General features: G+C 41.2%; 1 protein-coding gene across 3 annotated transcripts in view; it reads right to left on the minus strand.

The window, feature by feature from the left end:
• Positions 1 to 2,426: 2,426 nt before the first annotated feature.
• Positions 2,427 to 14,384, minus strand: part of FLNB (filamin B) — a 113,132-nt gene continuing 101,174 nt past the window's right edge. For all 3 annotated transcript variants that reach the window (XM_084634971.1, XM_084634970.1, XM_084634972.1), the window contains 4 exons: positions 12,828 to 13,004; positions 8,427 to 8,645; positions 6,736 to 6,939; positions 2,427 to 4,194 (listed from right to left, as the gene is read on the minus strand). In XM_084634971.1, coding sequence (XP_084491097.1) covers positions 4,007 to 4,194; positions 6,736 to 6,939; positions 8,427 to 8,645; positions 12,828 to 13,004 — 788 coding nt within the window. In that variant the 3' untranslated portion in view covers positions 2,427 to 4,006. The remainder of the gene's footprint in view (positions 4,195 to 6,735; positions 6,940 to 8,426; positions 8,646 to 12,827; positions 13,005 to 14,384) is intronic.

Below are 14,384 nucleotides of genomic sequence, written 5' to 3' on the forward strand. Positions count from 1 at the left end.
TAAATTGCCCTCCCAAAACATTCCCCTCCCCAATATTTTGCCTCTCCCTCCTAATACACGCACACAATTTTGCCTCCCAAAGTCAGCAGTATTGCAAGTGGTCATCTGCAAGTGAAGCCAGCCAGCCACCTTCTGTCTGGCTCAGATGTCCACTAGTGAGCAAGGTAGTACTCATTCAGCTGCTTCTGTTCCTTACTCCAAGAGTAAAAAAAGGTAAGGCATATGTGAGATTATAAAAGTAGTCTTTTGAACTGTTTTCACAGAAGTCTGAAAGGACATGGCTCCCAGCTGATGCAAGCTTCAAAGGGACAGCTAGCTTTTGGGGGGTGGCTTTCAAAAAGCTGGTATTTCAAATCTGAATGGTCTCAGCTCCTTCATCCTCATCCTCCCCCCAGTTCAGAAATAAATGAGGCACTATTCACACAAAGGATTTTTGGGAAGTTAGCCAAGTAGCCACATTTATGCATAATCTTTATTTGTAAAATTCTAGTGGTGGCCATATTCCAAGATATGGATTGAGACCCATTAAAAGAGCCTTGTGTGCAATCCCACTACTGTTACTGGAACTATAGCAGGTAATGGGTTTGTGTAGCAGAGAAGGGAACCCAGAGTTAAATTATTCTAACATGTCTAAAATTCAAGCTTTATGGTTGTAGTGCTGAAGTTTTGATTCCAATAGGGCAAACTTTGCTCCCAGAGCGGAGACAAACACACAGTCAGAGTGATAAAGGTTACATGAAACTTGAGGGTTATTACACTAAATCCAGCATTTGGTAGCAATATGTTTAGGTAGTTCAATTTTGTGGATAAGTCACTTGGATTTTTATACTAAGTCACACCAGCCCTTGTATATACCAGTAGAATTGCCTACATTCTATAGCATAAATAGCAATGTGGCACAGAATCAGCATTCAGAGTCTTGCATAAAAATAATCTGGATGAAGGACTGAGGACAATTCTTTGGGTCAGCTACAGGATAAGGCAGAGAAGGATTAAATGGTAGCAGGCAAAAGAAAACTTCTGCCAGAGCACAGTATGCAACCCTTTGGTAGTGAGAGTTAGCAGGACAGGCACACCCATTTTCTCAACTCTTGTTTGCTGCAATGGGTGGGATAGTTTCACATTAATGAAGAGGTCAGCCTTTCCCTGGCTTCATTAGCCTTGTGCTAGGTCAATTGTAACTAGGAAAGACAGATAAATGCAATATCAGAACCTCCTTGGCAGCAGTAGCCTGCAAACAGTTTCTGGTTTCCCAGCTATTATTTGGAGTGGGAGTGCTATGTTTAGAGAAACATCTGCTCGTTTCTATGGCAACATATTGCTGAGTTAAACCTAAGGAGATAAGCATGTAATAAGCAGGTGGAAGCCACCCACCTTTTCTGATTTCGTAAATGCAGGTTCTGCCTTTCAGTTATCAAAGGAAAGCCCCTAGCCTAGAAGGGAGTTTTGGACCATGAAAATTAATGAATTTAATGACTGACCAAATAAGTGCTGATGTATTAGCCATTCAGACTGAAGCACAACAGACCCAGCAGGAACAGTAGCAGCTTTGAAAGCCTGTGCTTCATGCAGAACACACTTCAGTTGCCACATGCAGTCCTTGGCTGAGACCACCAGCAAGGTGCTGGGCCAGGCCTGGACACCACTCTCCTGGAACTGGACTGAAGCCTTCAACTCCTTTAAACAAAAATCTCACTGAACATCCAGATGTTCATTACTAGAGACCCAACATGGATGGGACCCACAGCCTCCATCTTTTTACCCATCTGCAAGCCGTTCAGTCCACCTACCGCCTTTGGAGTTGGTAAACCAAACATTTATCAAGTGCCTCATCTTTTGAGCCAAGCACAGTCCAATGTTTACTACACATCGGCCAGACAATTGCAGCTTATAAACAGCTAATTTAATTGAAGCAGGTGTGGTTGAGCATGAACTGAACATTAGCAATACCAGTGGTGAGGAGGACAGTAATTGAGGAGTGGAGACAGTATAGTGTATGCGCCTTATTCATTTCTACTGTGTATCTGTAAGTCACTATGTGTCTTAAAAATTGTATCAAAAGGCAGACCACATAGCGCTGCTAGTTCACTCTGAGTCATGTGAACTGTGAAGCGTCTCAGTGCAGTATGATGGTTTTGCCTAGATTTAATATCATATACTGCCCAGTCGTTTTAGCAGCAAGAGAGTCAGGAATGTTTTAGACCTAGCCAAATAGTTTCATTATGAGAACACTTGTCAAGTCTAAAGTAGGGTCAAACATGACTGTTTTAAGGATTATCGTTGGTGACTAGTTTTAGGGCCAGGAGATGTACACAGTAACAGTACATGTGGCTGGAAGTTAGACATGAAGCCACACAAGCATATTATATTATATTATATTAACCAAGCTAAAACTACCGTTTCTTCAAATAGAAGACAATCTGAGGTGGTTTTTAACATGCACATTTTAATGTAGCCAACATTGTTTTAATAAGTTAAGATACAATTTTACAATCCTGCATTTTATTCCAGTTTTATTTGTTTTTACGTCCTAGTTTACAATGTAGTAAGCATTTCACATTAAGGCACAAAGCACAGTAAAAAAAAGTCAATTTCCCCAAGAAACTGTGCTCAAAAAGTAGTGCATTGACATACAACTCCTACAGAACAGCTGTATGTAGGAACCTCTCACTAGGGATAGGAGGTAAGCATCAACATATTTCCAACAAATCCTTCCTAATCATACAAAGTTAAAGCTATTTAGCCAAAACTTGTGCTCAAACACAGCAGTTGGCAGTAAACTTCAGTTCAGCATTTGAAATGTATTTGTTATGGAGGAAAAAATGTCACAATCATGAAAGTTAGAACTAAACGTTCATTCCTTACTCATAAGAAGGATGGATGAGCCCTTGTGCATTTTAGAAACTTTGCAGCATGAAAGCGATTTCAGGAGATGAAGGTGCTTTACTGAAGTCTTTGGATTGCAGTTCCCATAAAAGGATTAGGATGTGATCAAGTAGCTTGTGCCTACTATGGTTACCTTGTGGATTCAGAGCACTATTAGACATGCTATTGTGCAGAGCTAGTTTTCAAAGTTAAAGTTTGGAGCAGGTGAATACCCCAAACGTGAAGCTAACCTTTTGATCTTTTCCTTTTATGAGAGGCTTCTGAGCTGTATGGATTCACACCTGGCTTGGATAACTTGATTTAAACCAACTGACTGGAGTTTGTGCTTAGAAGCAAAGACTTTTGGGAAGTTATGACCAAAGTAATGATTGATCACACACTAGCAATTTATAGTAAGTTTCGCTAGAAGCCCAAGCTAATTAAAGCCACCATTACAAGCATCATGGAAAAAAGCTAATATATTTTTACAAGGCATTAAATGCAGAAGGGCTGAAAGCAGACTGAAAGTTACTTCCTGATAGCTTAAGGGTTGCTATAGCAAAATTAAGCACTCTTTTCTTAAGTGTAAACAATTAGCAAAGCATTTTGTAAAATATTCTCTTGAGTGGTATGCCACTTGAATAGCTTTTCATAATGTTAAGTATTAAAATTGGTCAAGTATACAAAGGCACGTATTTAGTACCAGTTTTACCTCACTTCTTTACAGAAAAAATCTGAATTGGGGACAGCCCAAGTCATATTCCACAACTTAATGTAAAGTCTCTAGTCAAAAAAACAAATCAGTAGTTTAAGATACCCAATTACAAAAGACAAATTCCAGTTTTCAATTAATACCTTAAGTCTTTAACATCCACAAAGGAAATTAGTGTCTTAGTTATCCACGATTAATGTTGATAGTTACCCACTGACAGTAAAGTTACAATTTTAAAAAGGATATTAAATAGATTTACATTACATAGTATTCTATTTAGGTAAAAAGTTGGAACACTTCTAAAAACAGTTATAGAATTTACTTTTGGATGTACTGAAATGTGAGCTGCATGTATCTAGTCACAACAGAACTGCAAACAGTTTTAAAAATCTGAATTGCAGATGCAAAGATTATAGATCGTAGAAGAACTTAAGGAACAGTGACATGGAATGGACTTCCAGGAATGTGCGTTTCGCCCCACTTCACTGCCAGAATATAGTCACCCTTCTCTTTGACCACATAAGTTACATTGTATTGGTGGTTTCCCAAGTGTTTCACAGAAACTTCTTCGCATGGTGTTGTGGGTCCATGGACACCAACTAACAGCATATTTGAACCTGTGGTACAAATGAGAGACCATTAGCTTTTATAGTTATGACTAGGTAACAGGGGACTTAAGTCTTTGTTGCTGTACCACCCCAAAAAATGGTCTACCAACCCAAAGCGCTTACCATCTTATTGTGTGTTTTGGGCCATTACTCTAGTGATTTGTTTATCTAGCAATAGTCTAGGCTTGGTTAAGCCATTTTAGAACCTAGAAGGATTTTGTATTTACATCTTTGGAAGTACCCCTCATTAAGCTAACATTTAATCTGCAGGTATGGTGTCTGACCTGCATACAAGGTGTTGCTACCATCATTGGCCTGGGTTGACATGAGTAAGTGGACATGGGTGGGGCCTTATGTCTTGGAGACAGGATTAGGGAGGTAAATGGATCAGCAGGCTGGAAACAATGTCTGTACTAGCTAAAATGAGGAATACCCAAGGAACCATTTTACAGAGGACAAGGTAACCCTGGAATATTATGTAAGAGAAAGAACAAGTCATGCATGGACAATGACTGATATACAGGGACTTTCCTATAGAGGGATCAAGAAATCCCAAAACACATGATGCAATGTATAGTAAATGCAACAACGTACAAGTTTGCGGTGTAATTTTGGATGTGTGGTACACCCTATATCCACCCCCTATGCTTCCATCTGATCAACTAGCACAGCTTTGATGTGTGCCAAATAAAAAGGAACTTGAGGGAGAAGACTGGAGTCGAATGGGTTTTCGGGGCGCCTCCCCAACATAGTGGTGCCCTGACTCATTCCATTCATCTGGAGCAGGTAACAGTATAGCTTATTACACTTGTAGGTCAAGGATCACAAGCCTTTGTAAGGGCTTAAATCTGAGGAAGATTGTACCACACTGGAGAAGTGGGTCAAATAGAAGGGTGGACCCAATGAATTCCCCAGAGAACTAGAGGGAAAGTGGGACTGGGTGCAAAAGAAACTCCAGAGCAAGGTATTGGAGAAAAATGCTTGGCAAAGCAGTGAAGGTCCGTTAAATGCCACTGAAATTTTCAAAGAATAGAACCCCTTGGCAGCAATGGAAAAGACAATGTCTAGTTATCCTTAAGGCAAACGGAACCCAAATCAAAGCAGCAGTTTCACAAGGATTATTTTTGACAGCTAACACTAACAAAATGTGCCACCTTGAGGGAGGACTGTAAAAGTTGTAAAAGGCAAAATAGTAAAAAAGCAACTTAAATGTGTTATCTGCTTGTAACTTGCAGTTTACAAAAGAAACTTCTAGAGTGTAAAGCCATTTTAGGAAAAGTTCAAAGGGGCTTAGCTATGCCAAACGAGTTTAAAATATTTATTTGGTCTTGCATAACTGTTTACAACTTAGCAAGGGGCTGCAAAAAATTTTTAAAAAATACCTCTTAAAGTAGAACATGTAAAATAAATTGGCTTTTAAAAAATTCCATCCATCCAAATCTTGAATTCAAGGTTGCAAAGCTGACACACTCTTTGGGCAGTAGCCATCATCTGGCATGCTTAACTTTGTTAGTTAACCCTCAAGGGGTCAATGCTTTTACAGAATTCATTTTTTAAATTTGGTTATCAATGTTAACCATAAATTGAAAATAAGGACAGAGCAACCAGAACCAGAATTTACAGCACAAGAAAGAGGGCCAAGTACTGCAAAAAAGTGTACAATTTTTGCTTTTAGATATTTGTAGGTTATAAGAGTTTGGAGTAAGGCTGTGCTATCTTTTCCACTATAAAAAAATCCTTTGACACCTATGAAAGTTGGCTCATTAATTGTTGGGATTTACAGGGTGTCATTAAAAGATTAATAGTGACTGCTGATTACCCTGAATACTTCACTTGCATCTGTTAACCCTGCTCCACACTGGGGGCCGGGAGGAGTCGACCTAAGATACGCTGACTTCAGCTATGCTATTCGTGTAGCTGAAGTTGTGTATTTGAGGCCGACTTACCAGGCCGTGAGGACAGCAGTGAGTCAACCACTGCCGCTCCCCCATTGACAGGGAGCGCATTCGGGGATCGATTTATTGCATCTAGACAAGACGTAATAAACCTATCCCCAATAGATCAATCACTACCTGCCAATCCAGCAGGAAGTGAAGACCTGCCCTTAGATTTACTTTGTAGAGTCCCTGGCTCAGAGTTCAGGCAGGGTCTGTTATCTACTCAATCACTAGTTTATTTGGCCTCACATGCATGGTGCTATGCACAGTCTTTCATTAGAGCAAAGGTAACAGTTGCAAGACAAACCTCTCCTTTCACTGCATGATTTCAACACAACTGATTTTTCCCCTTCCTGTCATTATGCTAGTTTATGACTGATTCAGTCAGTCAAGTGCCACTCATTCAGTTCTGATTAATGGCTAACAATAGGCAGCTCAAAAGCAGTCAGTCACATTCCTGTACTCTAGAGATGAATTCAGTTAGCTGGCAGTTTACCTCCCTGGGATCCAAGAGCTTAAGTTTTTCATCCTGGTCTCCCACTGGACCCTTAAGGCCATAAATTAAACAGTTGCAGATATGTATTGCTTTGAGATCAAATCCTTAAACCCATACCTGCTTTGCTGCAGTCTACAGTAAAGCTGCTTTTTTGACCCACAAAAGCCTTTGAGAGTCCTGCACCTCTAGAGGTCACTCTGCTGGCATCAGATGTAGACTTGGGAATGGCACTGTAGCAAGTTTCTGTTGATGACCGCGTCACCGATTCCACCATGATTGAGCTCGTTTCATTTGCGCTGCCTGGGCTAACCAGTCGCTGGCCTAGAAAAGGAAAGCAGATTTGCAATAGGCAGGGTTCTCAGTACATTTAGAAGGAATTCTGGGAAGTCAGAGAAAGTTGTGTCAATAGGCTGGGCTAATATTTTGATCTTAATCACTTCCCTGCAGTAGCACCTGGAGGTTCTGTCAGGAACAAGGATTTAATGACCCTATACAAACATGGCACATCCATGCTCTAGAAAACAGACTTCTGGTAATTCAGTTCTCTTCTGTTCACTGCCCACTAAATTTGTGGTGAACCTGATTTCTCATCGGGAAGAAACGTGCTCCCAGGACTGTGATAGGCATAAAGAGGTTAGAGAACAGTACTAGCCCTCTTCCACTCAAGCCGGATTTTCACTTCAGCAGTACAGAGGCTAATACAAAGTATTCAGTTTGTATCTAGCATGGTAATAGGCACACTGCAGACTTCGCAGAGCAAGTAATCAAGATTTTTCTATTTCTTGAACATTTTGATTTACAAACCAGGTGCTGGTTATGCTTGCAAACAGTTTAAGAGTAGTACGTGAACCATGATTAAGTGTTGGGCAATATTTAAAGATGGATTTGTTCATCTTGTTTTTGCAGATTGGCTCCTACTAGGATAGAGGATTTGAATGAACATGCGTTATTTCTGGAAGCAACAGCAACCCCAGTGCTTTTAAGCCAACACCAAGACAGCTGCAGTGCTTGAAAGCCAACAGGGACTTCAGATTTCATGAAGTGAAACAAACTGGCTGAGAGAAAGGAGAATTGTGCTCGAGTTGCTAAAGGTCAGTGAGACTTTATACACTTGAGTTGGCAGAACAGAGTGGGTGCAACTTTGTAGAAAACTCTGAAAACAGTCTGCCCAGGACTTTGCACGAGTGTGGTGGCATTTTACAGATGGGACAGCTAAGACAAATTGTGTCCTGTGATCTTTAACACATCAAGGCCACTGGCAGTTTTAGAAACTGAACTCCATTCCATGCTTTGAGCACAGTATTCGCAGACAGTGGAAGTCCACTGAGTTTTCCTGTATTTTCTTAATAAAGCTGTTCAGAAGATACAATTATCTGTCGATACGCATGTCCTTGTCCTTAAAGGAAGGGAACCTCTTTAAGGAAGAGTCAAAGACTAGACTGCATCCAGTAAATTTGCCTTTTATATCACGGCAAGAGACAAGTTTTGTAGTTGTCACTGGGAAAAGTGAGCTATGTTTCGCCCCTAATACAGTGTGCTGGAGCTGCTGGATTTTCAGTATGTTCTAGGGAAGTTTTTGTTCAGCCACGGACAAGCTTTCAATAGCAGGCACCTCAGTGGTGCTTGTCTCAACTAGTTCTGAAATAGGATCTCATTATCTAGAAGATCTGAGGTGGGGGGAATGCTCTGCCCTTCATAGTCTTCAACACTGCTACCAATAAATCCCTTTGCGGTATTGCACAGAGATATGCTACAGAGAACTAAATTAGTAGTCTTTAGTCTATGCCATCACTGGTTAGTATTTTTACCTGTGACTTTTGCCTTGAAAGGGCTGCCCACTATATGGGTAGGTCCACCATATTTAATTCCAATAAGATAGTTCCCTGGAGCCATTGGTGTATACATGACATCATAACCCTCAGGAGTTTCCTGGCAGTCCATTTTCACCTTTGAGGGCCCTTCAATTGTAACGGAGAGTGTTCCTGGACCAGCTTTGGTTGTGTTTATGTGAAACTCCGATTGCAATCCTGGAAAGAGGTTTAGCATAAGAATAAAAACCAAGGGTGTAGGAAAAGTAGTAATGCTTACCTATGTATGCAATCACCAGCATGTACTGTTACACAAGATCAATGTGCAAAGCAGTTAGTAAAGTAAGGCAAGAATATGGTACTTAAAAGCTTGGTCACCTTTACAGTGTATGGAACAGCAAGACGACCATGAGTAGTCTAAGCAATGTTGATGCTTTGAAACAGACAAATACAGTAGGTCAAGCTCTTTGGCCCAGTTCTGCTCACTTATTCTGGCCTCATGCCAATGAAACTAGTGATTTCAGTGGGGTTACTTCAGCTTTACACTTGTATAAAAGCAGAATTTTGCCTCTAGTATGCATGTTTTACCTATATGAAGCCATTATTGGCTATTCTTAATCAAATGCTTTTACCCATTTCTTGGGCATCAGAAACAGGAGAAAAGCCCTTCAGGAGTTTAACAGGAATTGGGGAGGATCTTTTATGCATGAGAGGCTAATTTAAAGGCAATTAAACTCTTAAGATAAACCTTTCAGTCCCCTTTGCAGCCTACACTGATGCAGGTCTTCTCCAATCCTAAACCCAGGTAAGATCCCCATCTCCCCACAGGATTATAGCCACTCATCACTGAAGGCCCCCTTAAGAGTTGTCAATAGATCACACCAGCGACACTTGGCCAGGATAAATCTTTGGCTACAGCTCTTGCAAAACAGTTATTCAGATTGCCTTGGGTAGCACTCCAAGCATTCTGCTGGAGTAGAAACAAAGCTTTGTTTCAGTTATAGAATCAGTAAGTACTGATTTGTGTTGCAGTAACAGCACAATGCTATCAACATTACAAAGAAAGCTTTAAGCAAGGCTTTCAGTCTCAGTCAACTGTCAGATATCTCGAAGCAGGTCAGCTGTGCACAGATGACCAAACACTACAATTAAGCTTAATTTAACATTCCCTTTCCAAGGTTTATTATTCCTAGTCTAGTTTAAGTCTTTAAATGTGGTATCAGATGGAACAGAAGTTGCTAATTCCTGTTTTCTCACCAGTGGAAAGCAGGAACTGTTTAGTAGAATTCCTGCTACCATGGGGAATGGAGGAATATAGATGTGCAATCCTGTATCAGGCTGGAATCCACATAATATGGCATCTTCTCTAGCATTAGCTAGTACTCAGGGTCTTTGGGAAGGAGATTCTTTTTTACTCCAACTCAATGTTTATTGGAAGAGCATTCTTTCCTTACCTCTGTAAGTGATCAGTTTACACCATGCAGTATAGGAATCTATTCCCTTTCTCTGCTTATGCAGCTATGGGTATGACTACACAGGGACAAGAGACCTGTGGCACATCCCTGGCTGGCCCAGGCTGCGTTTGGGCTCTGAACGCAGCCTGAGCTCTGGGACCCTCCACTCTTGCAGGATCCCAGAGCTTGCGTTCCAACCTTAGCCCAAACATCTACACAGCAATTTTTCAGCCCCCAGAGCTGGAGCCCAAGCCTGAGCTAGCTGACCGTGGTCAGCTGTGGTTTATCCATGTGTAGACATACCCTCTGAGTGTGTTAATGTTCAACTTGACCTCCCATAGCAGTGACTTCCACCAGTGTCTGTTTACAAGCAACTGCCCTTTTCTGCAGATTTAAGGGATTAGGAGGGAAAGATGGTTTCAAGTGTTCCTAGCTATTGGCTACCAAAACCTAGAGTCCTTCAGACTGGTCTATTGTTCAGGAGTCCTGCCATGTTGCCTCCAGCAGTTCCCATGTTAACATGAACTCTTAGTTTCAGAATGTGGTCAGTGGTCCCTTATGGGAGTTAATACTGGTGTCTTTCAGTGCAAAATTACTGAGCAACATGTTTTATGGATTTAAAAGATTCAACTGGAAATGTGTCAGTGGGGACTTTCGTTTCCCTCAGGTAAAAAAGGGTGGGGATATTTTATATCCATCACTGCTTTTCTGCACCCCACTGGTTACACTGCCAGGAACAGCTTTACACAGGGATTGCTAGGGATCGACATTCCACCTTTTGAGAATGGAAGTACTGCAAAGAGTCCACAGCAGGGGAAAAGGAAACGAAGCAGGGAAACCATGCTAGCTGTGGGTGACATCACTACCCATCGAAATGTGAAAGCTTAAGTCTTAGTTGGCTACAGTGTTTGGCATAATTTAAACTGTCCATAATATGAGCACAAGAATGTCTTTGTATTTGATTACAAAGGGTAAAATTAAGTTATATTTGTTTGAATGTTTAAAGAAACTGGCAGACTATTTGCAGGCAGGAGAGCTGAAATAATGGAGATTCCAGACTTCCAACAAGAGCAATATTTAAGCAAGATTTTAAACCAACTTTCTCTACACAGTTCCTAATACACAATTGAGAGATGCAATTTCTTTCAATTTAAGCTTTGGCTGCCATTTAAAGACCCCCTTAAACTTCTAAAATTGCTAAGTGCTAACAAGAAGTAACAAGTATCTAGTCAGCTTTCAAGTGTTATATAGCAATATAATTTAAGCTGGGAAATGTAGAGAAGATCTGCACCTTTGCTTGCAGAGACCCCAATCCACAAAGGTACTTAGGAGCGTAAGTCCCAGGTATAAACTCCGCTGCGATCCACAGAACTCCTGGTGAACACTGTAGGTGCCTAAACTCACTCGGCACTTAAGTTCTGCCCCCCCCCCGGGGGGGGGGGTATGTACACACACAGTGCTGTCCCTCTAAGCACCAAAACACTTATTTCCCACCCCAAGGCCCAGAGCAATTCACAAACTGGGCAAGATGTGGACGAATGTCTATGATTGGATCCATTTTAAAAACACACCTCAAAGGTGCCTCCCACCTTAACTTCTAACCACGAGGTTGCATTGCTCACCTGGGATGTGGGAGACCCAGGTTCCATCCCCCCCTTTGCCAGAGAGAAACTAGTATTGAACAGGGGTCTCCTACCTCTCAAAGTGCTCTAAGCACTGGGTATGTGATATTGTGATGTGGAGCTCTATCAATCTGTTGAAGATTATCCACTGTGGATAAATATTAAGTCACTGAACCAGAGTGGAACTAACTTAGTCCAGTAGTTAGGGCACCCATCTGCAAAGTGAGACCCAGAGACTCCAGTGCCCCTGCTCCAAACCCTCATTTATCCACAGCAGAACAGCTTTAACGGAGAGTCAGTGAGGCTCAGAATACCCTATAGCTCAGTGGTCACAGCACTCAAGAGGATTTGAACAGGAGTCTCCCACCTTTCTCCTTCTGCTAGGCAGAGGAAATCAAACCTCCATCTCTCATATCAAGCAAGTGCGCTAAAAGTGGTTATGTGGAGCAAGGCAGGCATCTAACACTCACAAGAAGATACTTAGGCACCTAAACCACCTGACTCCAAGAGACTGGTTCCTGTTTGTGGATCACTAAGCAGACACAGTGACCTCTCTCAAGGAGGGGTGCATCCCTTGGCTCCATCCCTCCCTGTCAACATCTCCCATTGGTCAGTTTAGGCAGCTCCCTGCCTCGTGTCCTGGCTTTTCTGGATTGCATTCCAAGGCACTTCTCTCCCACATTCATTAGGCACCTCACTCAGCCTTTGACTGCAGTATTCTGTGTGTGTTTGATCTTCTAGGCACCTAAAAGTTAGTCCCCCTGATGCTAAGCATTGCGACACCAAAGTCCCTTTGTGGATCTGGGCTTGAATAATTTTCAAGCTGCACTATCAATTCTGATCCAAAGCTCTTTGGACAAGGAGTTTAAAATGCCTTTATTTCAAAAAAACCTCCATCTTCTTCTGCATATCTCATGTGTTAGAGCTTCCCATGTGGGAATAAAGCCAAAGTATTTCCTGAGCTCCAAGGGACCACCTAAGTTGAGTTGAGCTAACTGACACCGATTTGCTTAGCCAAGTTTTTCACCAATACAAGTGAAATCTTTGTTTCAGCCACCAGAATTTGCAGTCTTTAATCCTGCAAGCTGCTGGTTTTACAACCCTAGTAAGCTTTATAACAAGGCAGAATAAGAATGTGTACAAGAAAATAAAGGCGGAAGAACAAATGCTTGTTAGTTTAGCTGCCTTGGCAAGGAGAAAGTAAACATTTACAGTTGTATAAAATCAGTCTGAAAAACAGCTCTTTGGAAGCATTAGAGAGGGGAATTTCCATTGGGCTAAACAGTATTTTCAGTCTGATTTCAGACTTTTAAGAGGGAAGTTACCTGTGATACCACTCTCTAGGCCAGGTCCATATGCAGTAACAAGTGCTGGATTGCCTGCCTGCCCTGGTTCCCCAACTCTGACTTTAAATGGGCTTCCTACCACATGGCTTCCATTAAACTTCACATCAATGGAGTGAATACCATTTTCATGTGGGATGAAACGAACAGCATACTTATCTGTAAGACAAGCACAGTCAAATATTTCAGTAATATTGCCAGTGAAGATGTAAAAACTCAAACTCCCTAACATTCAGTAAAATTTGAGGACCCAGAATAGGCAAGTTGGGTTGCACAAGTTGTCCTGCTTTCAATCTGAAGTAGGACTTTGGTCAATATGGTGCCGTTAATAGTTTGACAAACTCTTCCCTTTCCCATCTTGTTTAGTAACGAGTGATCTTAACTGTACCGAAAAACCAGTATAGCTTTAGATAGATCTGCTAATAGAGCAATTTGCCTCATGCATCAGTTAAGATCACCAGCTACATTTGAGAGACTTAGAGGAAAGCTCTGCTGTCCTTGGGCTCATTATTATAGCTTAAAGCACAACCTGTTATCCATTCAGTATATGGATCAAGCCAAACCAAATCTACTCTCAAAATAGAAAGGGGAATATGCAACTCTGGGATGATTGCTACGTCACTTGGGGTTCCACATTTGAGAGTGACTTGACCATACAGTAGTGTTTAGCATTTTTGGCTTCACACATTAACCCAAAGAAAAAAGGCTGAGTCTTTGAGCAACTCCCACTGACATTTGTGGGAAAGTCCCATTGACTTCAGAGTCTGAATTTCACTTAAGTTCTGTTTCCAGGCATCAGAAACACTGTGCCAGAGGCGAACAGCACACCCAACATTAATGGCAGAAATGTGCTAACTGCTTTTGAAATCCAACAGCAAGTCTTTCCCATAGTCATTTAGACTTTGAAATGAACTGCTGTACTGAAGTCTGTAAAAGGAAAACAGTAATTGAAATGGGAAATTGACTCTTTACACAAGAAAATTTAAACACATTTATGGTTTCTATTTTTGTAGCAATCTAAAAAATCCATGTCAGCCAACCAGCACCAATTGAAAATGTAGCTTTGAATAAAGTGTATTGACCTTTTGGAAGAATCAGGTTCTGTACTGACTGTTACAGAACAAGTACTTTGCAGCACCCAGAATGAAAAGTTTCAGTAACAGCACTATCAGTGAATAGGGAGTACTTGGAACTCATGAATTTATACTGAGCAAGACAGGTAACGAAGTAATTCTAGCCTCCTGAAGTAAGGTATTAAAGTGATCAAACATTTTCCCTCTAATATTTAGAAAAAGTTTACACTGAGTTGATTTGAGAGACTAGGCAAGAAAATGCAGCACAATCTGATTGGACAATTCTAGTTGGAAGAGTTCCAAAAGGCAGGTTTCCACACTAGTTGCTCACTTTTCTGGTTTGTTATGAGTAAGTCAGAATGATTTGAGTTGCCAGCTATATTGGTGGTGCAAAGATAATAGTCAGCTAGTGTGAACATGATATTCAACCACTGTACTTACGAAGTTATCAACTATTTATATCTAA

The sequence above is a fragment of the Lepidochelys olivacea genome (assembly GCF_965140295.1).
Source record: "Lepidochelys olivacea isolate rLepOli2 genome assembly, chromosome: 7".
NCBI lineage: Eukaryota > Metazoa > Chordata > Testudines > Cheloniidae > Lepidochelys > Lepidochelys olivacea.